We start from the raw sequence: 27,985 nt of genomic DNA on the forward strand, positions 1-27,985 counted from the left end.
AAATTCAGTGTCTATTTACACCTTATAGAACATGTCATTTTGCACCAGCCAGCTGCATTTCAGGAGCTCAGTATGCAGATGTTACTAGCAGCTACTATCTTGTATAACACAGCCTTGGAGCATGAGCATTTTTGTATGTGTGTGCCTGACATTAATCAATCTCAAGCTTTAAAATGATGACTGTTGCTTATTGACATAGTGGACATTTGTTATACAAATACACATCAGGTCTGAATAACAATGCACATATTTATGTCTATCTTGACTTCAGAAGGTGCATCATAAGGACAAGCTGATAATTAACGATTGCCTACCTTTGACAAGACTGGGAACCAGGTTCACACAGATGAGCCCAGCCCTGCTCTAGCCGCCAACATTTCACCACGTACCATCACTTCACTCTCCAACATCAGGTTCCCTTCCTCCTCCTTCTCCCACTACTACCCATTTCCATCTGTTTGGATGTGCAGCCCCCCTGCTCCAGGCTGTTCTTCTACCAACCTTTTTGTTTGAGCTCCTGAAGCAGACTCTCTTGAGCTTAAAGTGGCTCTGAATGTTCTCTGTTCTCCTAGTATGCTTTTTTTTTTCTTTGTTTTTATTAGACGGACTCTTATCCTGTCACCAGGCTGGAGTGCAGTGGCGAGATCTTGGCTCGCTGCAACCTCCACCTCCCAGGTTCAAGCGATTCTCCTGCCTCAGCCTCCCGAGTAGCTGGGACTACAGGCACACGCCACCAAACCCAGCTAATTTTTGTATTTTTAGTAGAGGTGGGGTTCACCATGTTGGCCAGGATGGTCTCGATCTCTTGACCTCGTGATCCCCCTGGCCTCGGCCACCTAGAGTGCTGGGATTACAGGCATGAGCCACCGCGCCTGGCCCTAGTATGCTTTCTTATATCCACTGCTATGAGGTGTTCTTTGGCCATGAGGAGGTGGCATCTTTGAGGCTAAAGTCACAAAACAGAAAGAATCCCAGAATATAGAAAGAGTGTATGAGGACAGGGCTTATCCCAGGGAAAGGCTGCACTAGGTCTGGCTCTTAGCACCTTCTCTTTGATACCTTATCTCCCTTTTATTGACATTTCCTGAATATTCTCCAGGGTCATCAATGGGTAGTTCAACTGAATGTTCCCTCTTTCCCTCTCCCATATACCCATAAAAAATAACTAGGTTAAGGGAGAATTTTGAGCTGTCCTAAAAGATATAAAGGCTCATAAAAGGGTAGCCTGGGGGAAGGGTGAAAGGAAAGAGGAACACCACCCCCTCCTTCCCTCCCTGAAAGAGTTTCTAGTGAGGGAGGTTATGGAAAGAAGGTCATAGTCAAGCAATCTCAGTTCTCTATAAAGACAATCTGGAAAACACCCTCTTCTCACCAGGGTGTGAGACTTAGGTCTCACTTGATGACCTAAGTCACCAAGGAGCAGCTTTTTCTCCAGTTCAAGGGCATGGTGCCCGGTGGACTGCTTCAGTGATACCTTAATAATGATTCTGGCACTGGGATGTCTCAATTTCATTTTACCTATAGGAACCATCTCTGAGTTTATGCAGTTTCAGATTCTATTTCAAGCTTATGTTCTGAGTTCTTAGTTTTGAGAGAGGTAGTGAAAAAGCAGGGAGAAGATAACTCCAGTAGCTAATTATGATGGACAACCACAAAAAAATTTGGATACCATGGCTCACCTCTAACCACCCCTACCATGTAGGTAGAAACAATCCAAACTAACTTCAGAATATCCAGTATTTTTCTGAGAAAATCTATAAATCCTTTATTCTTAAACTTCTTAAGGCATTGTTAGTTGTCTGAAAGCCTGAAAGGCTGAATTTGTTTCTTCAGTCTGTGTAAGTTGTTCTGAAACTTTAAAACGCATAAAATTACTGCATACAGATTTTTATAAGCAAATACAGGTAAATCAGACTTTACAGAGCTGCTAAGCGTTTTCACTTGTATCTTCACATAGGCAAGCTATAGACTTCAGAACCTAATATGGCTTCATAGGTTGTAAGTTGACCCCAGGACAATCAGTAAGACTACCTATAGCTGCTCCTATTATTTTCTTCACTTCCACCACTCCAAAAACTGGCATTAATAACTACCATTTATTGGGAATTTTCACTATTCCAGTTATTGCAATAGACATCTTTTATTTATTATCTTTGATACTGACAAAAAATTTAAAAAGGTAGGTATAACTATAACCAATGAAGATGAAGAAACAGGCTCAAAGTAAGCAACATTTTGGAGGTTATGTGTCTACAATGCAATGTAGTCAAATCCTAAACCCAAAGTGAATCCAACATAAGTGCCTTTTCACCATGATGCACCACAGTAATGATTATCTCAGTAGAATCTTCAAAAAGAAATCTCTCCTGTGATAACTGGACCCAGACTTGTAGTGTTTTCTGTTTATTTGCCTGATTAAAGAGATAACTGGGCCTGAAAGCATGAGAGCCATATTTGTTAGAGGATTGTGTTTATAATTATACTGGCAATGATTAAGGCCTAACATATGGTTTATCCTGAAAAAGGTTTCATATGAACTTGAGAGTACATATTTTTCTGTTGTTATGTAGAGTGTTTTGTATATATTTCATATAATCAATTGATTTATGGTGTTGTTCAAGTCTTCTATTTCCTCATTGATCTTCTGCTCGTTGTTATATCCATTATTGAAAGTGAGATATTGAAGTCCCTAGGTATGACTGTAAACTCTATTTCTCCCTTTAGTTTTGTCAATTTTGCTTCACATGTTTTGGTATCTATTATTAGATATTCATGTGTTAATAATTGTTATATATTCCTTATGGATTATATTACTTATCAATATATATAGTGTCCTTCTTTATCTCCCGTAACCTTTTTTCCTTAAAATCTCTTTGATCCAATAATATTAAGTCACTCTGGCTCTCTTTCTGTTACCACTTGCATGGAATAGCTTATTCTATCATTTTACTTTCAACCTTTTTTGGTCTATAGATCTAGAGCAAGTCTCCAGTAGACAGCATATAGCATATAGATAGATCATGTTGTTTATCTTTTCTGCAACACCTACCTTTTAATTGGAGGATTTTTATACATTTACATTTAAAGTAATTACTGAGAAGGAGGGACAGACTTCTGCTATTTATCTATATATTTTCTGTATGTTTTATGTTATTTGTTCTTCACTTCATCCATTTCAGACCTTTTTTATTTCTCATTTCTATATAATTTTTAGTTATTTTCTTAGTTGTTACCTTAGGGATTAAAATTAATATCTTAAACTTATGACAACCTAGTTTAACCAATACCAACTTAGTTTCAGTTGCAAACATCCTGCTCCCATACATCTCCATGCCTTCCCCTTTACATAGTTATTGTCACAGAATGCATCTTTATACACTGTGTGCCCTTTAACACAGATTTATCTTGACTGATTTATGCTTTTGCTTTCTTTTAATCATAGACAAAGTAAAAGCATTCTAAACAAACAAACAAAAAAAAAGAGGTTAAAGCTTTTGGTGGTGCTCCTCACAGCCTTCTAGCAAGAACTGATCAGATAGTTACATGGTCAATATGAAAAAATGAAGTGTTTAACAGGAAAAATCTTCACTGACCCAGTAGGAATTTTCTTCTGTTTAACAGAATGTAACATCACAAATGATTTTAGACTATAGGTCATTGACTTAAGGGAAAAACAACTGCACAATTCAGAGGGTAATAGAAAAAAATTACTCAGGAATTGGTGCCATATAAAATACAAGAAGATTACATAATCATTTCTGGTATGATCTCAGCTTTATATAATGTCTAACAATAGCTAACATCCATTAAGCACCTACAACTTATATTTACTATATAATATATAATATTTTTCATATTTGATCCAATTTAATCTTCATAACATACCTTGACATACATACAGTTTTGTCTGTAACATTTCACAAATGAGGTTAAAGTATTATCCTCATGCATGAGATGGTCAGAGATGCCCTCTCTGAGTTAGGACACAGTGCAGGGGAGGAAACAGGCTGCGTTGATATTAGAGAAAAGCACTGCCGCCAGAGAGAAGTCCACAAGTTTTGAGGCAGTAGTGTGCCGGGTGTGTTGGAAAAAGAGCCAGGAGGCCAGAGTGACTTGAGTGGAATGAACAGTGGCAACCTTTGATGCCTTGGTAAGGATCTACCTGGCTGTTACCATAAGTGGCCTGGGCAATCATGATAAGACTTGAACGGAGGAGTGACATTGTTTTGACTGTTTTAAAAAGAGTATCCTCACTGCTACAATGAAAAAAGATTAAACTAGAACAAGAATTAAAATAGAACACAGGTTAGAAAACTATGGAAAATCATCTACTCAAGAGATGATAGTGGCTTTGACCAGGGTGGTAACAAGAAGATGGTGAGAAATAAAATTCTGAATTTATTTTGAAGGAAAAGTCAACAGGATTTTCTGAAGGATTGGCTATAAGGAACAAGAAACAGAATAACTTTAAGGTTTTCACTTTGAACAAGTGTATGAATGGAGCTACTATTTCCTGAAATTGGGGAAAACCGCGAGATGAACCAATGTGTTGGTGTTCAGGAATTGAGACTGGGAAAGTTCAAGATGCCTTTCACATCTCCAGGTGGATATGAATCTGACATTCAGGGCAGAGGTACAAAATGGAGATTTAATTTGTGAATCATCAGCACATAGGTTGCATTGGAACCCTTGAGCCAGGATGAGATTACTGAGGGAGTAAATTTAGATTAAAAATGGGAGTGATCCATAGACTACATCCTGGGCAACTTCAAAATTTGCCACACACAAGATAATTATGAAGAACCAGAAAAGTAGACTGAATAGGAGCAGCCAGAGAAGTAGAAGGAAAATAAAAAATGTTGGTGTTCTGCAATGTATGTGAAAGAAGCCTTGCAAGTGAATCAACTAGAAGTGGACACATTATATGGAATAACAGAAACTCCAGAGATGCTCATGACTACCCTTCAAAACAACATTGTATGTCTAGGATTACATATCCATTCTCTTGAATAAATACCCAGAAACCTCAGTGGAACTTTTTGTAGCAAATTTGGTAGAACAGGGGGTACAAAAAAAAGGTATGCAATTAGACAAAAATCTCTGAACAACTTCCTTAGGATAGAACTATACAGATTTCTCATAGAATCCATATCCCAAAAAGCAATATTAGTATTCATCAGAGACAAGGAAGCCATTAATTACTATAAAAGAAACACAAAACTAGCACCTAAAGTGACAGAATTCTCTCACTTTATGAAAATAATGAGGAAATATTGTCAGTTGAAGTGGAACCTCTCTATCACTTGCACAGTCCAACATTTCTTTTCTTTTCTTTTTACATGCTGGTAGGAGTATATATTCGTATAGCATTTTGGAAAGGCAATTTGACATTAAAACACACAATTTAGATGACTTTTCAGCAATTTCTTTCCAGAATCAACCTCAAAGAAACTGAAATAGTCAAATGAAATAACCATCCATAACAGAGAATAGTTGGTGTGGTGTGTATGTGTGTGTGTGTATGTATGTGTGTGTGTGTGTGCGTGTGTGTATATATATATGATGGAATACTACACAGCCACTAAAAAGGAATGAATTGGCTGCGCATGGTGGCTCACACCTGCAATCCCAGCACCCCAGGAGGCCGAGGCGGGCAGACCACCTGAAGTCAGGAGCTTGAGACAAGGCCAGCCAACACGGTAAAACTCCATCTCCACCAAAAACACAAAAATCAGCCAGGTGCAATCATGCCCACAATCCCAGTCCAACATTTCTATTACATTTGGAATGCCTCTTGTAATCCCTATAGTGTACATTTCATTACAGTTATTTTATAACACTTCAAGTTGAAGGCAATGATGGGAAGTCTTAACCAAGTTCATAATTACTAGTTATCCAGCATATTTTAGGTATTTAAAACTTTTTGTAGAATGCATAAATGAGTGGTAGGTTTTGCAGGTACTGAGAAAAAATACACTGAATGAAGATGCAATGTGTTCTTCAAGAAAAGTATAAGAAAAATGGAAGTCTGCATAATCCAATAATGGGAACAGACAATGGTAGGATCTATCTAGAAAATAAGCTGCATAACCTCAGAATAGCTAGAAATATTTTCTTTCAGCTCTAAGCAGCTACTATATTTAACTAAAATATTTTCACCGTTATTATTTTTGTACCACACTAATTGCTAAATACATCCCTGTTCTTAGACAGAAGAAGTGCCTTGCTTTTCAAAATGACAGTTTGAGATATAGCAGAATCCTCATTTAAGTTTCTCACAGCAAATGGAGTTCTTTGTTGTCCTTCAGCTGAAAGAATCAATGTAATTTTAAAAAATGATTTGTTGCCCACTATGTGCAAAGCACTGTTCCAGGGACAACCACAAGCAAAGCACAATATTTATCCTCAAAGAACTCATAGTTTGTGAGTAAAAAAGCACAAGTGATGCTTGAGAAATGCCCTATGACAGATATACATAAAAGGTTTTGAGATGTATAAGATAAAGAAGGAATCTATCAGGTCTGAGAGGATCCAGAGAGTTTCATCCTTTAAAGTAGGCATTGGAAATGGATTTTGAATGATTTATTTTCTAGGCAAGCAAGAATCAGACAGGTGTTCCAGAGATAAGGAAGTGTCTGAATAAAGGCATAGACACATGTTTCTGATATTAAAGAGAATAAATAGTATAGTGAATGGCTGGAGGAAAAGAGGGAGAAAATCAGAGGATGAGAGGCAAAAATAAGGAGATTTATTTCTTCATTTAAAATGGAAATGAAAGAAAATAAATGTTCAATATTTGATGTAAATTTATTTTATGTATAAGAAAATTTAAAATGTTCAATATTTAATGTATATTTCTTTTATGTATTACTGCTCAGCTAAAATGAGTAAGTGAAGTGAAGAAGGATACCATGCTCAGTAGACACACCCAGACCAAGTCTTAGGGTTTTGTTTAAAGGCTGAAGTTTGCAGTTTTGAGATACCCAGAAGTTCCAGGCCTCCAGAAAACCAGTATTTAATCTACTTTTCCCTACTATTCAGACTCAAATGCTAAACCAACGTGAGCAAGAGAAGGAAGGATCACATGATGAGCTGAAATATACAGGAACAATGACAGAATAGATAATAAGAGGAAGTCTCAGCAGAAATGAAACTTAGAAACCAGAAAAGTATACATTGAACACATGCTAAATTTATAATTACAGCTATTCAAAACACTTGAGGATAAGTTGTCAAGTTAAGGACACACAAAAATAAGAGGTATATTTCACTGTGATCTTTTAACATTCAACATTCAAAATTTTTCCAAATGGCACAGATTTTGTTTTTCAAGGTTTTATCATTGTTAGTAACATTTTTACATTTTCACTGATAAAAATGAAATATGAAATAATTTAGGAAAGAGAATCAAAGAGCAGTGACCTAAATATACACTATACTGATTCTTACACTTCCTTTTTATAAAGCTACTGTGACTAACATCCATTTCTCTATCTTATCTGATAAAACAAATCCTTTGTACATTGTGAGATTTTTATAAAAATATATAACTTAATTCTCAGTTTATCACTGAAACTTAAATAATAATAAAATAACACCAATAATATACAATAAGTAATAATACTGATAAATTGTGTTTCTTATATACTAACACATAGAAACCATCAACATTGCCATTTCATTAACTTAGAAATAAAAAGTGACGTATAAGTGCTCAAATTAGAAAGAAATCTTACTTTTTTTACTTCTAGGTATATAAATATACAAAATAAAGTAGAATATAATAAATAGTAAGGCCAGAACAAGTAGTACCAAATAAATGGTATAGGAAAAACGCTAGGTGTTTAAAATGTTAATTCCAATCAAGGAGACTCAGATTAAGTCAAATTTCACTTTGTTTTGATATTTTTCCTATTAATTATTCAAGCACACAGCATTTAAATTGATTCATATATTTAATAATTTTACACAGAGTGAAATGTCAATTGGTATTCTTTGTTTTCTTCCATATTTTTTATTAGGAAAAGAAGAGAAACTTGGAAGAAAATTTTCCTGGAAAGAAAGAGAGCATTGTTTAGCAGCAAGAACACTGACCATGAGAACAATTCTTCTACTCAGAAGCCACCTGACCTTGGGCCTGTCACTCAGGTTTTCTGAGCCACAGTTCCCTGACCACTTGTCTTGCTTATTTTATAGGGGCTTTAGTTTCTTTACTGATAAAATTGCTGTGCTTTGTAATAATAACACCTATGTAAGAATCAAATTAGTTAAATATGGAAATATGCATAATTGTAAAGTATCATACCCAGTTTCTGGAACCTAGCTGATATTTTATTAGTGAATAGAAGGAGAAAAGCTTGTCCCATTGATGCTCAGTAATACAAAACATTTAAAGAATAAATTCAAAATCTTGGCTATAATAGAATTTTTTAAAGTGTTATTATCCTTCAATGTTTGAGTTTGTAAGTGAAAAGTCACATTAGGAATCAGCTTTGATTAAAACAAAGGAATAACTCTTATAGCAAGTAAACCATTTGTATGATAATAATCCATTGGATATATAATAAAGTTCAAATTCTCCAGCCAGGCTTTTACCTCTATCTACTGCTACACTATCTACCTCTCCTCAACTTTACTTTCTCATTTGTTTTGCAATTTAGATTGTAAAAGTGTGTTCAGTATGGTTTTATCTCTGCAGAGGCTGTGGCAGTTCAAACCCACATAAGTTTGGGACTGTGATTACTTCTTTTTTTTTTTTCCATCCAGAGTCCAGATTGAGATGAGAAGCTTCTTCTTTGTCATCTTTCTCTGCTTCTGGGTAGATTTTTCTATCCCTCCTTTTCACTGAGAGAGTAATTTTTTGAGGGTCAGGAGAGGATGAAATTCATTCTAAGTCTCCATTTTGGGTTATTCCCAAAGGCTTTTTCCTCTCTAGGACTTCTTCCTGTTAAGCCACCTTGTATCTTTTTGTCTGGAGGGATCAGACAAGAGTTGTGCTTGTTCGAAAATCGGTTTATCCCAGTTACACCAGGTATTTAATTACGCAATACAAATTAGGTACTTTATAAGCTGATTAAATGTGACTTCAAAAAAAAAAAGTAAAAGTGATCCTGTGGAAAAGTTTTTCCTTTTGAAAATATTTGCTGAAAATGCACACATAATGTAGGCATGCAGATATGGATGAGACAACTTGAAAAGATTAGGAGAAAATAATCATTAAAGCCTTAAAAGATTTAGTGCCCAGATTGTTTTACAATTGTCTTTAAATCCAGACACCTTATTAAAGAAAATGAACCTGGCACTTACATATGAGGCAATAGAGGTATAGTTTATGAAAGCAATAATACGTGAAACCCCAATCTGCAAATCGTATCGGGGGGAAAGCCTTATTCTAAGTCAAAAGATTAGCTTTTCACTTCAAATAAAAATTTTAGATACATATAAATGATACTTTGTGGTTCTTCTCTGTGACCAATATTCTCATTTGTCCAATTGCTACTGGATCGAATCAAATCAAGTATGATGGATTTTATTGTATTATCTTAGGACAATACTCACCACAAACACTGAATAATATAAAATGCATGTTTAAATTATTTTAACTTAACCCCAAAACCTACAGTTATAGTCTATTTCTATCATGATTACTACTACTAAAATTACTAATTGTTTAGTCACCATAGTAAGATCTTCCTGGAACTTCAACCTACAGCATTACTTAAGAGCAGCACAATGCCCAAAAGAAATCTTTTTATTCCAGTCACCTGAGACCTTGGGGGAAAAAAATCCTTAGTCCACCGTCTATGCACAAAGCTAGGGAATCTCTTTCCTAACAAAAGATTAACACGTTTTCTCCAAGCAGATAACTGAATCACTAGAAACAAATAAAGAAAAAGACCTGAAACAAAGTACTGCAGGGACAAACAACAAAGATATTGTTACTTAAAAGAAAAACTCAGTAAACATGTCAATGTTTCTTGGAAGATTAGGGAAACCAACATTCTTAAAAGGTCTCTTATTCATTATTTATAAGTAGATGCAACACCTCATTTATACCTCCTTATCTCATACAGAAGAGCTAAGATTGGCAGAAATGGTAAGTTCTCAATTTATGCACATTGGTTTAACTTGTTTTTCTAGATTCCACCTTGGGCTTTCCTTGGGACCCAGCTATCCAGCCCAATCAAGCCAGTTTGAAACAGCTGCATTTGGAACTTGCTGTTGACACAATAATCTGAGTTATATGTTAATTTCTAAAAGAATAAATGAACCCATTACTTCCCAGATTTCACAGAAGCCACTTGCTTGGAGCAGACTACCATGACAAGCCAGTCTCAGGGGATCCACCAGCTTCTTCAGGCAGAAAAACGGGCCAAGGACAAGCTAGAGGAAGCCAAGAAGAGTAAGTCTCACCTGTGAGGGGTCTGTCACGAAATAAACAAAGCAGTGGAATGCAGGGATAAGCACAGACTTTTGGATTAGGCAGACCTTGTTTCAAACTTTGGTTTACTGTACTCCCTGTGAGACCTTCACCCATTCATTAAAATTACCCAGCCATATGTTCCTTATTTCTAGAGCAGGGATGAAGTTTCCTCATTCAGATCCTTTTGAGAGGTCATGTGTTCACGGACATTAAGATTATAGAGATGTGGGCTTAAGCCTTGGCTATGCCATGCCTCAGTTTTCTCAACATTGTTAGGGGGCAGAAAACCTCTGGATTGAATCTACTTATTAGTGAGTAAACCTGAGAAAATTACTTATTTTTTATAAGCATCAGTTTTCATTTCCATAAAATCAGAATAATAATGGCTCATTCTCATCCCTCTCTTGGTAGCTTTTTAACATCTAATATTTTAAAATATTTTCATTTTATTCTCATTTTCTACCTCTCTTTTTATTTTTATTAATTTATTTTTTAAGAGATGAGGGTCTCACTATGTTGCCCTGGCTGAACTCCAACTCCTGGACTCAAGAGATCCTGCTGCCTCAGCCTGCCAAGTAGCTGGGACTACAGGCACTTGCCACTGTACTCAGCTCTCTTTTCATTTGGTCATGCATTCATGTACTTACATATAGAATGTCCTCAATGAACTTCAACCCCTTTTCTATTCTCTTTGATACAACAGCCAAATGAATAGGATATTAACATTATTCCCAATGTATGCAGAAATGGAGTCACTGATTTGTTCAAGGTTATATTTTAAAAATAGAAAATATTGTGCCAGGCACCATGCCCATTGCTTATCTTTATTCCTCACAACCTTTACTGAAAAAGCAAAAGTGATGCTTAGAGAAATTATATAACTTGTCTAAGGTCACACAGAGGGTAAATGGTAGAGACAAGATTTAGATGAGCTGTAATTTCCAAGCCCAGATCTTAACCACTGTGCTTTACAAAATTTATACAATTTGCATAATAAAAAAATTAACATGTCTCAGATCTACAACTGGAATTCAGGTTCCCAAGGCCAAGACATTTTTTTCACTATCCCATTTCATATCACCTCATTATTCAATCTACAATAATTTGTAGTGTCATTCACTCTCCTTGTGTGTCCTGCCTCTGCAATTAGATTCAGTCTGGCAAAACAGGGGCCATATTTTCAAAATGTTACTTATGTAACTCTTTGGATGAATGTAGTGATGGGATTGGAGTAGGTACTGAATTATTTAAACGTAATGAATGAAATGAAGGAATATATTACAACATAAGAAAGTCAGTCAGAAATAAGGCAGGTACACTAAAGTTTTCAACCACAGGTAAAATCATTTCCTTTTCTTAAGATAAATAGATTTCCTGAACACTCAGCAATGTGGGCATCAACAACATAAAAGGAATGACTCCAGGTGGAGATGATAGAAGAGGAAAGGAAGAAGAAAGATAGTGAAGGCAAACTTTACCTATTTCTCAATTTCTTTTTCTACAACGAAGTGTGGAAATGGTTGCAAGATGATATGAATGTAGAGTAGTTTTATAGAAAACAAAGCAGTTCAGGACCTGTGGTTGAAGCGTCATAGAGAATTTTCCCTTTTTAAAAATTTCAGGGTTTTCTTTTCTTCTTCTTCTTCTTTTTTTTTTTTTTTTTTTTTTTTTTTTTTTGAGACAGGGTCTGCTTCTGTTCCCAGGCTGAAATGCAGATGATCTGGGCTCCTTGCCACCTCCATCTCTCAGGCTCAAGCCATACCTCAGCCTCTAGAGTAGCTGGGACCACAGACACACGCCACCACACCCGGCCAATTTTTGTATTTTTGTAGAGACGGGGGTTTCGCCATGTTGTTCAGCTGGTCTCAAACTCCTGAGCTCAAGAGATCCACCTGCCTCTGCTTCCCAAATTACTGCAATTACAGGAGTGAGCTACCGTGCCAGGCCTTTTTAAAAACTTCTTTAACAATATTTAAAACTTTCAGAACAGAAGACCAGATAATTTAAAGATGTGATAGTTATGTTGCCTTTGCTTTCTCATTATGGAGGATACAAAATGAAATATTGAGTATAGATTAATCAATATTATTGTATGACTCAAATAATTTTTAACAACTATTTCTCCTTTTTTCGAGTCATTAAAGAATAAAAGAATTGCTATACATGCAAGCTGTTTTGGGGTGGGAGCCGCTAAGGGCAACCTGGCTTCAAATTTCAGAATAAAGATAAAAGCCCAATTTCTTTTGCTTTTCTCTAGTGAATATGCTGTCCTTGGGCAATCTTTCCTCAGAATTCAGTATTGAAAAGTACATATTGTCTTATTTCTATACAAAAATGTTCATTTCATTTGCCAGTAACTTAAAATACCTGCATACTTTTTTCTTAATCTACCATGTCTTTGTTTATGAATATTCAAGGGGATATTCAACCAGTAATAGTAAATACCCAGGCTTTAAAGACATTCTGGAAAATATTTTGACTTTCAACAACTAACCTCTGCACTCAGTTTTATGGAGAATGTCAGCCTGTCCTCTTTGCCTCAGAAGCCACAGGCGTTGAGGTCAGTTTTAACTGGATAGAAACTGTTTTCTTAAAGCTATCAGCAGGTATTACAGTTTATAGTTACAACAGCTTACTCACATAAGCGATCTATGGCAAAATAGAAATATTACCTTATATACTAGTATGTTATAACTTCCCTAATGTTTCAGTGGTTTTTGTTTCATTTATTTAATTCAATAAGTGTTTATTGGGTATCTACTAATTCCAGGCCACTTTGATGTTTACACTGATAAATAAGACCTAGTTCTTCCTTAAAGAACTTCCCAGTGAGATAAATGCACAAATGACTATTTTAAAAAAAGAAAGGAGGCATGATGACAGGAGAGGTAAAGATAGTTATCATTTTAGTAAACCCATATACTTTTGCTTTATTTTTTCATACAAAGATTTATTTGAAATTCTGACATATTAAGGCAGAATGATATTCAGAATGAGGACCAAGAAGTCACAATAGTGAACACCATTGTAGAAGGTCTATGGTCATTTTCTCTTTCTTAAATCCATTTATTTGCAAGACTCTCAGAAACTTGGGCATAAAGTGCTAGAACAAGACTCTTGAGTGTATTATTTTTAAGAAAAAGAAAGACAGGAAGAAGGAAGGGCGAGAAAGAGGGGAAGAGAAAGAAAACAGCAATTCACATGTTAATCATTTCAGGAAAATACAAGATTAATATGGTTATTTTTATATTATGCTGCAAAAATATTAATATATTCCATTAAGGAGAACAGCCTCAGATCCTGGTGCAGTTGCTACATAATACAGTATATGGTCTAAGTGTTTTGCCTTTAGGGATACAGATAAGGGATTATGAACCTGATGTATCAAGAACTCTCCAGAAGGCCACGAGCTCTATAGAAATTGAATATGCAAGTCTCTGCTCTCAAGACATCCACCAGCTACTGAGAGAGATGAAATCTGACAGGGACATGGGCAGGAATGTGGACAGGCTTCGGAAGTCAGACTGGGAAGTAGTAGAGTATAAAAGCATTGGCTTGAGTTGAAAACCTATGATTCTTAATGTCATTTAACATCTCCAAGTTTCAGACTTTCTTTCTGTAAATAAAAATAGAAGTTATAATACACGCACACACACACACATATGACCAAGAAGTTGTAAGAATCAGAAAAATATGTGTAAGATAGTAAAGCAAAATACACACTAGAGTTATTTTTATTTTTAATATATGTCATGTATTTTTGTATGTTACTGTAAGTAATAATGATAGAAGAATGATATAGACTAGAATGATCTCATTCCATTTGTTTTTACCACTGCTGTAATTTCTGGGTCTACTTTTCCTAAAACGAAGAGACTGGGACTGCTTCTGGTAAGATGACTAGAAATGTTCAGATACTTTCCTGTATTCACTGATTACAGGTTATATTTATTAGTTAAAGCTCTCACTCATTTTTATGTGCAAAACTGCCTTACTATTTTGGTTGAATTTAGATGAAATCACAGTAGTTTGCACTACTTTAAATTATCTTACCTAGATTCAATGCTCTTTACTTAATAAATTGTTCATTAATCAAAACATAAAAGTGGGTGTGTTGGTCCAAGACAAGTTACCTAAACATCAGAGATCTGCCCTGGAGCTCCAGGTTTGGGGTATTGAACTGAAACTTCAATCAGAATTAGATTAGAAATTCAAAGTACCATTATCAACAGGAGGAACAGAGAGTTGTGTTTCTCTGAAATATGTTGCATTTTTACTTTTAGTCATGACCTTTTTTAAGAGAAGTATTTACTTCACTTACACCCATTGCAAACTTTTAAAACCCTATAGCTCTGCATTAACATTGTTCTGAAATACTCAAATGCATGCAATTCAACATCACATAAAGAACTCATATTCCCAAATCATTTCTGAACATACATGGCATACTCTCCTAGAAATAAACACTCAATTTATTTACTTTGCAAGCTGCAGAAAGTAGCATTTGTGCTTAACTAAAAATTACAAATTGCATTACAGGATATAGATTGAAAGAAATAGCAAAAAAAAAATGTAAATTTTCTAATCTGGATATGAGAAAAATGGAACAAATAGCTATATTAAAAATGTCTAAAAGCTATAGACAATTGTAATACAAGTGAAGAACACACTGCTCTAGCTTTCTCCCAAAATAGTATAGTCAGTACTCACCCCCTACAGCTGCTCTGCCTGGATGCCAGTCTAACTTCTGCTTCTTATTAGCTGTGTGACCTTGGGTGGGTTACCTCTTAACCTTGCTGTGCCTGTTTCCTCAGCCTCAAAATGGAGATACTAACAGTACCTACCTCATGGAGTTGTCATGATTAACTGAGTTAACTCTTATAAAAGACTTAAAACACCACTTGGCATATAGAAGGTGCTCAAGAAATTTTAGCTATTAATATTATTTTAATATCCAATAAAAAGAATTTTGTTGCAAAAACAGCAAAAAAGTCCTGGAGATTTCTTAAGCATGGTCCACTATGAGGCAAAATACATACTTAAGAAAATATTTCTGCATTCTAGATAATACATCAGATAATACTGTAATTCAGATTCATTTTTGGGGGTCTATAGGATGCCAACCATCAATAATTTTTTTAAATCAGCAAATTTCCTATTTGCTTCCAAATATGCATATATTCTGAATTATTTAAACAAGCACCTCGATTTAATAAATTCTTCACTATGCAAGTGGATGTTTTTGTTCATAAAGACAAGACTTTTAATAAACTAATAAAATAAAAGTTGTTATATAAGAATTTCATGGCCCTGTCTTGCATGTTTTGTAGGCCTGTAAATACTTCCTCTTCCTTTATAGTCTACAGACTAACAGGGTATTTGTAAATGTATTGGGCTTTCATTTCTTCAGGTGGGTAATATTAAAATAATAACCACAGAGCATTTTCATCTATTAATAGCATTTGGTTATATTCAGTCCAGGAGCTACACAAAACTATTTATTGTATTTTTAATAAGGAAAATACAAGTAGAAGAAAAGCAAAAGAAAACATTCAGGAAGCGGAGATCTGACAGGAAATAAATTTAGTGTAAGAGAAGCTCTAGCAGTGACAGTCACCAAAGGAGAGGCTGCCTCTTTGTTTTTCTGGTGATATTTCTTTCCCAATGTTTGTAGTCACTGGGAAAAATAATAGCATTCTTTGAATCAGGTTGGTTTTATCACAATATTGACAATCGCCCAAAGCCAAGAAGTTTTGTATGGTTTGGTTTTGCTTTGTTTTCTGAGTGGTAGAATAGATCAAAAATTGTTATTACTAACAGAAATCTTCAAACATTACCAAAGTACCCTTTGTTTATACAGCAAACAAAAATGGCTTCTGAACTGTTTATGCATATTTTTGTCAGGTGGCACATTCATTTCAATACCTACTATTTTCACCACACTATGGTATCTGGCTTTGTCTCCAATGCTCAGCTAGCATTGTTTTCTCTATGCTCTTTGCTAATTCTCTGCATTTGTTTCCTAGAGATGCTGTAACAAATTACCATATACTAGGTGGCTTTAAACAGAAATTGATTATCTCACCATTCTGGAGGCCAGAAGTCCAAACAGAAGGTGCCAGCAGTGTTGGATCCTTCTGGAGGCACCAAGGGAGAAACCCCCATGCCTCCTTCCTGGTTACTGGTGGTAGCCAGCCATCCTTGGCACTCCTTGTCTTGCAGCTGCATCGTTTTAATGTATACCTCCATCAACACATGGCCTTCCTCCCTGTGTGTCTGCTCTGACTCTATGCCTCTGTATTCAAATTTCCCTTATAAGAGAACCAGTTGTTGGATTTAGGACCTATCTTAATCCCTTATACCTCATTTTAACCTGATTACATCTGCAAAGACCCTATTTCCAATTAAGGTCACATCAGAGGTACCAGGAGTTAGGACTCCAACGTATGTTTTCGGGGGGCACAATTAAACCCTCTAACTGCCAAATCCACTTGACCACCTTGAGCCCTTATTTTATTTTCTTTGTTCCCCTTTGTTGGTTAAAACTTCTCAGAGAAGTTGCCTGTGTTCCCTGTGTCTACAATGTTTCATTCCATTTTCTATTGAACATTTCTTCCTATAACTCCACCAATAGTTCCTCTTGCCCAGATCACCAGTCTTGCTAAACCCAATGTTAATTCAATATCTCATTCATAATTAGATCCCTCTTTCATCTTTGAAACTCTTTCTTCATTTGACTTTGGAACACTACTCTCATGGTTGGCTTCCTGTTGTCTTCTCAATCTTTAAAGTCGGACCCCAATTTGGACCTATTCTCTTAGTTATCAGCAGATACTTCTGAGGTGCTCTCATCTAATCTCATGGCTTTACAGACCAGCTTCAAGTTGATGTCTCCCAAACTTGGTGTTCCCAGCACTCATTGCTTCCCTGATCTCTAAGTTCATATAAACATCAGCTGTCTCAGCATCACTATTGGATGTTGAATAGGCATATCAACGAAATTGCAGTATTGACTCCATCCCCAAAATAAAATGTTGGTGCCATCATTGACTCATATCTGTCTCTCATGCTCATGTATCAACTCCACCTCCAAAATATATCTACCCTCTTCTTGCTAACTCCACTACTACTTTACCATTTCCAGCAATTATTAAATTTGCCTGAACAATTGCAACAAATTTCAGACTGATCTTGATTCTCCTTTACCCCTATTGTGTATTTTCTATTTTCACCACACCAGCCAAAGAAATTTTTTTTTTTTTTTTTTTGAGACAGAGTCTCACTCTGTTGCCAGGCTGGAATACAATGGCGTGATCTCGGCTCACTGAGCCTCTGCCTCCTGGGTTCAAGCGATTCTCCTGCCTCAGGCTCCCAAATAGCTGGAACTACAGGCACGCACCACCATGTCCACCTAATTTTTGTATTTTTAGTAGAGACCGGGTTTCACCATGTTGGCCAGGATAGTCTCGATCTCTTGACCTCATGATCCACCTGCCTCAGCCTCCCAAAGTTCTGCAATTACAGGCATGAGCCACCGTGCCTGGCCAAGAAATCCTTTTAAATCACAAGTAGTATTATGTCATGCCTTGGCTAAGAACCCTTCATGAATTTAGTATCCCAAAGACCAAAATTCTTACCGTGCCCTGTGAGATCAATATGACGTGGTCCTGCTACTATCTTTCTAATACCATCTCCTAACATTCATGATTGAATATCCTGTTCTCTTTGCTCCAGCCATGATGGTGTTTTTGCTCTTCCTTCAGCATGGCAAATATCCTCCCACCTCAGGGCCTCTGCACTTGCTGTTCCCTCTGCCTGGAAGACTCTTCCCCCTGCCTGGAAGACTCTTCCCCTTCAGATATCTGCATGACTAGTTGCCTTATTCCTTTAGGCCTCTGTTCACATATTGTTTCATCTGAGAGGTCTGATCTGTGTAAAGTAGAATCCACCATCTTTCTTTACCCCTTATTCTCCTTTCTTCTTCACCATCACCCTGTCATATTATATACTTATTGTCCATTTTCTATTTTTATCTCCCCAACTACACTCAGAACACAAACTCCATGAAACAAAAAGTTTGTGGCTTTCACTGCTATATCCATAGATCTACAACAGTGTGTGGCACAGAATAGACATCTAGTAATGTTGATTAAATATCTCTTATTTCAGTTCTCTGTGTCTTTTGATACTGCTGGCCACATCCTTGGAATGTTCTCTTCTGTCTTTTGGTTTCTCCTACTTCTCTGACTACTACTGGCTCCTTCCAAGCTTCCTCCTTCTTTTCTTGAAGGTTGAGTGTTAATATTCCCCCAAGCTGAGACCTTAGCCTTCTTTTCTCCTCATTCTGTATACTCTCCCTTGATTTCTGTCTAAATACCATTGCTATAACTAGCATATATACAGGCCCCAATGACTAATATGCAAATCTCTGTCTTCATTTCAGACCTTCCTCCTGCATCCCAATTTTGTCTGCCCAGCTGTCCTCTGCATACCTCCAATTAAATATCCTCGGGAAAGCTTACACAGGCTTCTCTAGTGACAGCCTGAGGACTTCTCCTCAAACTCACGCTTTACCCCTTGCCTTTTTTTTTTCTCCTTGCCTTCTTTTTCAGCAAAAGGCCCCTAGGAATTGGATCTGTTTTCCTAATAATTATTTAAAATAATTAAATAACTACTTTTGTCAAGCATTTTATATACATTTTTTTCTAATCCCTCCAATAACTTTTTATGGTAGATTATTAACTCCGTCTTATAGATGAGAAAACTCAGTAACCTGCTCAAAGTTACAAAGCTTCTAATGTTTTATTGCCATGATGCCTAGTGCATGATTCTGATTGCCTTAGATGATAAATGAAATCCTATCTTCTCCATCGGGAAAAGAGCCTAGAACAAATTTAGCAATCCAACAGAATTAGGTTTCTCTGTACCTCAAGAACTTATCGCATCTGGGGACAGTCAGTTCACCTGGCCTGTCCTAATGAGAAGGCCAGGAAGAGTCCATCTTCAAGCATTACTCTGTCTCCTACACAGAGTTCAGTTTTAGCCTGCCCAAAATTGATTTTATTAATCCTTTTCCCACAAACCACTTGAAAATCAGTCAAAATGTCTTTTCTCCCCGCTTTTGGTCACAGCAGCCATGTTTTTAATGCATACAAAGAAATAAGTATAATTTTAGAATTGTCAAATTCTTACACACAGAGAGAAGCAAGTTAGAGGTTAATATGAGTGGATTTGATGCGTGCATTTTGTTTCACCTCTAACAGAAAAGTAGGCTTTAGGCTCCAGTTTTTTCCACTGGATTAAATTAGGTGGAGCATATGCAGGCTCTCACACAGCAGCAGCTGCTGAGTCTATCCAGAAAATTGCTGTGCCAGCAACGATTTCCCTGTGGCTCTCCCATTTAATTGAATGAGAACCAGCAGGTGACTGGTGCCATGACAAGGGAATCACAGACATGCTCTGAGCCTGTCACTGTGTGATGGAGCTAATATACAGCCTCTTAGTGGAGTGCTGAATTCCACTCAAGGGTAGGGCACACAGACCCTTTCCTATGATTTTTTTTTAATGTGCTAGAGAGGCATAACTTTAAAACCACTATTTTTAGATATTATGCAATTAAGATGGAGAGTAGTGAGGCATGTGATTTATTTTGTAAAATAATTATGTATCCTACAACCCATTATTACTAAAAAAAATCAATACATTAACATTCTGTATTTTTGTTCTGATGTAAATGACAAACAGATAGAAGAAAGTGGGTTGGAGATCAAGGAATAGTTTTTCCTACCGACATCTCATCGATTTATTCTGTTCACAGAGAATCTCTGTGAATAATATATGTGTAGTTGTCACAAAATGGTTACAACTATAGAGAATGAAGGAATCAGTATATACAAAATGTAATGAGCATTAATTAATATAAAGATAAGCATTGCTATTAATGTTCCATTAAGCCTCAAGCAACAGAAGAGCAGTAGTTTTCAGCAGATCTCAGATTTTAAAGAAAGTGTAGGCAGAGCTAAATATCTGTTCTGAATGAGGACTTCCCAGTTCCATTCAAGAGTGGTAGACATTAAGAGACACATTTCAGTTTGTAACTCAGTGACTCTATTTTTATCCCATATACATACAGTGACTAGTGAAGCAACTCATACTTAAAAGGGAAAGAAATTGAGAAACAATCTCTGTGAAAATGCTGCAAAGGTAGATACATGCATAGGTAAATGGGAGACAGATAAAAGTTTACATTAAGATTTTCTTACCCTAAAACTTAAAGTATAATTAAAAAAAAGAAAGAAAAAGAAAAAAAAAAAGATTTTCTTTCATGCTACCTGAGAACACATTATTCTTTAGTTCAAAGTCTTTACAATATAACAAACGGTTGACAGAAATTGTAAACAATACTTAAGAAACATTATCAGAGGAAAAAAACTATAAAATGGGTAAAAGAATGGAGGCATTTTACTGAAATTGAAAGACAATAGATTCATAGAAAAAAAGAATTTTAATGTAGTTCAGAATTTCTTTAAAGTTTTAATGATCATGAAGCATTAGTAGCTAAGCCCCAAGGTGGTGGGTGGAGAGAGCAAAGCACCAATTAATATTTGTCTGTAACCCCCCCCCCAAACTTACTCTGGTTGTCAAAAAAAGTCATGTGCTCAGCTAATGATTACCACAGCATTGTATTTGTCTAAAACTTTCATTTATGTTGTCTGCTAGCTTAAGGCTTACACCTTTGCTCTTAATAAAAGAAAAAAGGCTACTTAACTAAATCTCCTAATCATTAAAAACAATTGGTTTTATAGCCACTTTCAAGCAAGTTCCCCTCAGAGAAAGTTACAAAAAAAAATTGCTTTGATGTATTGAGGCTTAATCAGACATCGTAGAGTCAACAAATGGTAAGGAAAAATCCCAATAAAACGTTTTTAAAAATTGTAAGTTAGTTTGATAGAGTCTGAGTTGCATGTTTGTAGTGATTTTGGAGATCTGCCAGTGTTAAATAGGATCCAGTTGGTGTGGACTGAAGGATTCTGGCAGCAAATCAAGACCGAAAATCTGACCAAATAATGTCTTTTTGAGTAAGTGACAGCTAAAATCTGTTCTCTGGCATTACTGCTGTGAGTAAATGGGCAGATATTTTATTTAAACAAGTAAGTGCAAAAAAAGTTGTCATTTACGTGTCCTAAAGAATCCAATAAAAAATAATAAAATTTTCAATATCTATTTTTTTAGCAAAGTTTGCCATTCTAGAAAAAATCATCAAAAATAATGAAGAATGTATCTATTTTTAAAAAACTAAGTTTGCAGTTCCATATGCATACATGTTAACATATATGTACAGTTGTTTATATATATATTCTTGTTGAGATATATATAATAAATATTTATATATTGATATATATAATTTTATATATATATTTGTTAATTTTCAGGAAAAGGAAAGCGATTGAAGCAAGCCAAGGAGGAAGCAATGGTAGAAATTGACCAGTACAGAATGCAGAGAGATAAAGAGTTTCGACTAAAACAATCTAAGGTGAGTAAGAAAGTCAGCACTGTTTCTTATGCAGAATAGATAAGATCTTCATATTCATAAGGTTTAATATAGGATATTGACAGAAAAAAATATGCTGCAATTGAGCAGATATAGTTCAATCAAGCTGAACATCAAGCAAAATCTTAAACATAATAATTACTGATTTTACATTTTCACTTTCAAGGCATTTTTAATTTCTCACATAAAGGGTCCATCAGTAGTTATTATGTAATATATAGTATATATTAAAAATCATATTCACAAATATACAAGCTGAAGGGATTGCTTAAAGTCTCATTCCTACCACTGATTATTGACTACATGTTTTAGTAAAAAAACTTCAGAGAACATGTTTTTATATAAATATATATGGTTAGTTACATAAATAACTAATATTTCCAAGATTTACAAATGACCAAAGTAGATATTGTTGCAAATTTCTGAAAAGCCTTCTGGTATTTCCTGATGATTTCCTTTGCAACTGGCTGACTCATTCAATAAATCTTTCATTTAGAGATAAAGAAATGCTTTTTCCTACATTGGCACATTTTTAAATATCTGCAGTTTACCGTAAATTATAAATGCATGAAACCTTTGGAGCGGACACCCTCCTTTCCATGTTGCAACATGGGCTAAAAGAAAGTGCTTAACTCCATGTATTATAACTAAATTTTATATGATATTTTATTTTGGCCTCAATAAAAATATAAGTAAAGCTCTGTGCAGAAGCCTGACACTGCCAATAAATTATTAGCAATTTGGAAATCTTTATTTACAACTTCTATTTTAATGGTAATGGATAAGGAGTTCATGTAGGATCAGATAAATTGGACCACATAATAACAAAACCTTTTTCATCAAATAAAAAGGTCCTTTCTAGAATTAAATGGACCACTCAGCAAACATAAAAATTTTTATCAATGTTTGAAAATAAGAAATCCTAAAGTCCTAAGTTCATACAACACTCCATGATTGGCCTTTGGCTATCTCTCTCACCACATTTTCTACCACCCTAGTCTCTATTAGTTTTGTTCTAGCCATATTGGTCTTTTGCTCTTCCTCAAACAGCTAGAACATGCCCCTACCATGGGGCCTTCACATGTACCATTCTCACGCCCTACAATTCTTTTCTTTAGATATATTCATCTTTCTTTGATCTCTATTCAATTGTTAGCACCTTTTCCTGATCACTTTATCTAAAATTGTGTCTGTCATAAACACATACCTATTGTAGTCCACTCTTTTTCCTCATAGCACTTAGCATTATCTGATATATTTTATATTGTTTTTTGCATATTGCCTATCTTTCCTTCTGGGACTTTAAACACCAAAAGAATCATTTCTTTGTTTTGTTCTCTGTTTTCCTAGACATTAGAACAGTGCCTGCCACACAGTAGACATGCAATAAATATTTGTTGAAAGAATAACATTTTTTCTTTGATTTTCTTTCTTATTGAATCCTGTCATAACCATGATCTATTAGGACCTGAGAAAACAATCATCTTTAACATTATTCAGCTTTGATTATCTTATATAGGATATTTCTGATATAATTATTTCCGTTTTTTAAGTAATAACAAAACTAATCACAATTTCAGAGAGTGCTTGTGTTAAATCTCTTCAAATATCATTTCTCCAGAAGAATCTTATCAGATATATATATCTTGTTCAGGTTATTTGTTTTCTGCTTTGGTTAATAATTAAATAATCAAAACTCCTCATCTCTCTCATAATTAGCACTCCAAGCCAATTTTACAGTTATTTGATCAAAAGCTCACATAGAAAGGTCAGCATATTTAAGCCTCGGCTACTTCGAGCATTTTGTAAAACCATTAGCACAGATCTTCTCTCCTTGGCATGACCTCCATATGTCAGGCATATTGCTATTCCACTTAAATCTTATCCTCATTAACCCAGGGCAATTAGGAGGTCTGGGAGGAGACCCAAGAAACCAGCCTCCTGTGTGCCGTGGGTGTTGTATCTTGATGTTACTTTTTGTTGCTTTTTAGCTCTTGTTAATATATGTGATTTTTCAAGTCCCCTGACTTATCAACGGAAGCAGGTATCCCAATGTGGGCTGTACGTTAGCAAATATTGCTTCATCAAAAATCTATTTATCCCTTCCTTAGTGCTACCCTATCTAAAGAAAATATTATATTGCTAAAAAGAAATCTGGACTACAGTAGAAAAATTAAATATGTTGTTAATACAAGTAAAAGTCAGATAGATCATGAATCTAAGTAGAAAACCTGAAAATGGTTGCCTTGGGCATATTGAAGACCTTTATATCTTTAGTCTTTCTTCCTGAATTTATATCCCAAGAGCATTTTGTTTGCTGGAGGCAATCACAAATTGAGAGCATAAAACTGTTTTTCTTGCGATGATGGGACCTGAAGCTCTGCTTTACCTTAAACTGGAACATTTACACAACTTGTAAAAAAACATATTGAATGTTTAAAGATCTTCTATCACCATCAGTCATTATGCTGTAAAGCTATACATCAGTTTCAACACTGACATTTTGAAAATTAACATGGAGAAGTCCTCACATGTCCCCCTTAGACCAAATGTATCATGACATGTTACAGAATTATCAACTACTAACTTATACATTCTCCCAAACATTCAGGTAACAGGTTTCCATCAACATGAGCAACAGAACACAGTAATGAGTTCTCTGTAATATCCAAGATATCTAATCATTCTACTCAATACAAATGTGTATTGAGCATCTACTAAGTGCCAGACAGTGTTCAAGGCACTTATAATACATCAAGGAACATGATTCTTGTCTTTGTGCCACTTACATTCATTCACTGAAACTCCTACATGGGTTAAATCAATACTCTGTCTGCAGATATCAAGATATGGAATTCTTCCCTAGGAAAACCATTTAAAATAGTGTATGACTAGTCATTGTTATAGTACTGCATAGGAAACACTGCAGAAACTCAAATCACTGGGCATCAAATAAATTCAGAAATAATATTTTGTTTAATTATGCAGGATGAGACATGTGATTATGGGGTATTACAAGGGTATTACAATGTTTCTGAAAATACAGAACATATTGGAAAAATTTGAAAAGTACAAGTAAAACAATCAGTGAAAATTATAGTAATAATCACTAACGTGTACTGATTACTTGTTCAGAGTTAAACTGTGCTAAGAGTCATCTTTATAAGTCTCTCTGGAAAATGATTATGGTGTCTTGAAAAGCCACATTAAGAATTCAACTAATATTAACAGCTGCCATTTATTGCTGCACTGTCCAAAATGGTGACCACTTCACATGTGGCTACTAAGCACTTGAAGTGTAGCTAGTCCCAATCAAGATGTGCTATAAGTGTAAAATACATACCAGATTCCAAAGACTTAGTATGAAATAAAAGAATGTAATAATTTTTATATTGATTGTATGTTAAAATATGAATATTATTAGATTAAATATATTACTAAAATAACTGCACCTACTTCTTTTACACTTTTGATGTGGCTTCTAGAAAACTTATAATTATATATATATGAGTTGCCTTTGTGGCTCATATTACACTTTTGTTAGACACAACTGCTCTGCACACTTACCAATGAATCTGGTTTGCATTTTACAGTATCTTATCAAATGGATGACATTATCCCTATAAAAAAAATAGAGAACCTAAGCTTGAGATTAACTTTTCCAAAGTCATTCACAACAGTTACACTAAACCAACCCAATGACAACTATTTTTAATACTGTTCCAAAGAAAAGTAGGTAATAGTTTCACAACAGTTTGTTTTTAATTTTTTACCACTAGAAGACACTGAATTTAGAGAATTTTTTTTTAATTTGGTAGAATCACACTTAAGACACTAAATTTAGAGGAAAAATTTTGAGCTTGGTAGAGCCATTTTAATAAGTAGTTCTCTTCTATTTTAAAATTTCTTCTTAGCAAGGGAAATTCGATCCATATGTTTCTGCTTCTTGTATACTCACTTATCAAAATGTTATTCTGCAAAAGTTATTTGATGTCTTAGAAACTGTAACTTTTCAAAATTATTTTCTTTGAACTGAGAAGACCCCATTGCCTGGACTATAAACAGAAAGAACTTGAACCCAAGCGCCTCAGTGGCATTTGATTTCAAGCCTAGGACTCAAAAAGATCATGCAGATTTTAGAATTTAGAATAATCTAACAACCCTGAAGTAGAAGTCAATCATTACTGGAGTATCTTGGATTAAATTAAATGCATACTTTTCCTAAACACTCTCAGAAGGAAAAAGCAAACAAACATAAAACAGTCTTCCTGCCTTTAAAATGCCATGTGTAGGAAAGACTAAGTTTACAAAGGAGATACGTTAGGAGTTGATTTTTTTGCTTCAGTAAAGGCTAACTTTCAAAGTGTTTCACTGCAGAATTCCTTTAAATTGTGAACTCCTCTGGTGAAATTATATTTTGGTCAAATCATTCCTTGATAAAGAAGCTACGAGGAAAGAGGAGATAATGGAAAATACTGGGAATCACTGCCAATTAAAGAGCAATTAGAAAGATATATTAAACTGTGTCTACAATTATGATGTAACTAAATGAACAAGCACACTCAATTTTAAAGAAGTACAACTTACACTAAATTGTTCAAGATAGTATCTATTACCCAAAGAAACACACTTCGGCGGCCGGGCACTGTGACTCACACCTGTAATTCCAGCACTTTGGGAGGCTGAGGCAGGCGGATTACCAGGTCAGGAGTTCGAGACCAGCCTGGCCAACATAGTGAAACCTGGTCTCTACTAAAAATACAAAAATTAGCAGGGTATCATGGCATACGCCTGTAGTCCCAGCTACTTGTGAGGCTGAGGTGGGAGAATCACTTGAACCTGGGAGGCGGAGGTTGCAGTGAGCCAAGACTACGCTATTGCACTCCAGCCTTGGCGACACAGTGAGAACCCGTCTTAAAAAAAAAAAAAAAAAAAATTGTGCATATAAAAGTATCTTACAGCGCACATTGTGACTGTCTTCCTGATAAAAGCAAGATACAGTTCAGATAATGTATTTTAAAAATAGAAAAACACTCTTTAAAAACCAGCAACTGTTTAAAACTTTTAAACACTCTTTAAAAACCAGCAAAAGTGGGTTTAATGGTGTCTTTCAACTCTGTTTTCCAGACTTATAATTCAGAAAATAAACAATAGGGAATATATGGGAACTAAATGGAAACTGTCATAAATACATGAAAAATGTGATGGAAAAGAACTTCTGGGCATGGTTTAATGATTATAAATGTGTATTCAATTTGTACCATGTGGAGGTTGGTTAAAAGTGAAAGTAATCTGCTATGACCAGTTTCAATATTTTATGAAAGTTCATCCTTCCCACTCATGGCATTGATGATCTTGTTGGTTCTCTGAAAAAAATCTAGAAAAGGAGTACATAATTGTACATCGTAGGACAATCATCAGTAAAGAGGCTAGGACAAATTTAACTTGTAAAACAATTGTATTATGATGTGAATTCTGTCTGTTTTGTTTTGGTAGATAATGGGCTCTCAGAATAATCTCTCAGATGAAATAGAAGAACAAACACTAGGGAAGATACAAGAACTTAATGGACACTACAATAAGTATATGGAAAGTGTGATGAACCAGCTCTTGAGCATGGTCTGTGACATGAAACCAGAAATCCATGTGAACTACAGAGCCACCAACTAAATGTACATCACAGTTTTCAAGAAAAAAAAAGGTGTGTGAGTGCCACCTGGTTGCTTATGGCTTCGTGTTTTTATGTTGAGAAATTTGAAATGAGAACCTTAAATTTACATTTACAGGAAATGTGACATAACTCATACATCGCCACTGAATTAAACAAAACAAAATACAACTGTTGCTATATCTTTTCTAGTAATAATTATGACCTTGTCACTTAACTTGGAGTAAGTCAAGAATGCAAAATAGTAACATGTTTTTTAACACTTGAAAGAAAAACATGGTCATGACAGCTTTTTAGTGGGCATGGGTTTTTTATTTCTTCTCCTTTTCATCAATTTAGAAAA

General features: G+C 35.3%; 1 protein-coding gene across 1 annotated transcript; it reads left to right on the forward strand.

Moving 5' to 3' along the window:
• The first annotated feature begins 10,256 nt into the window (after positions 1 to 10,256).
• On the forward strand, positions 10,257 to 27,807 carry ATP6V1G3 (ATPase H+ transporting V1 subunit G3). Its single transcript, XM_003823067.6, has 3 exons — positions 10,257 to 10,402; positions 21,856 to 21,956; positions 27,471 to 27,807. The coding sequence occupies exons 1-3, from the start codon at positions 10,321 to 10,323 to the stop codon at positions 27,642 to 27,644; spliced, it is 357 nt and encodes a 118-aa protein (XP_003823115.1). The 5' UTR covers positions 10,257 to 10,320; the 3' UTR covers positions 27,645 to 27,807.
• Positions 27,808 to 27,985: the final 178 nt, after the last annotated feature.

This window comes from Pan paniscus, chromosome 1, assembly GCF_029289425.2.
Source record: "Pan paniscus chromosome 1, NHGRI_mPanPan1-v2.0_pri, whole genome shotgun sequence".
Lineage (NCBI taxonomy): Eukaryota > Metazoa > Chordata > Mammalia > Primates > Hominidae > Pan > Pan paniscus.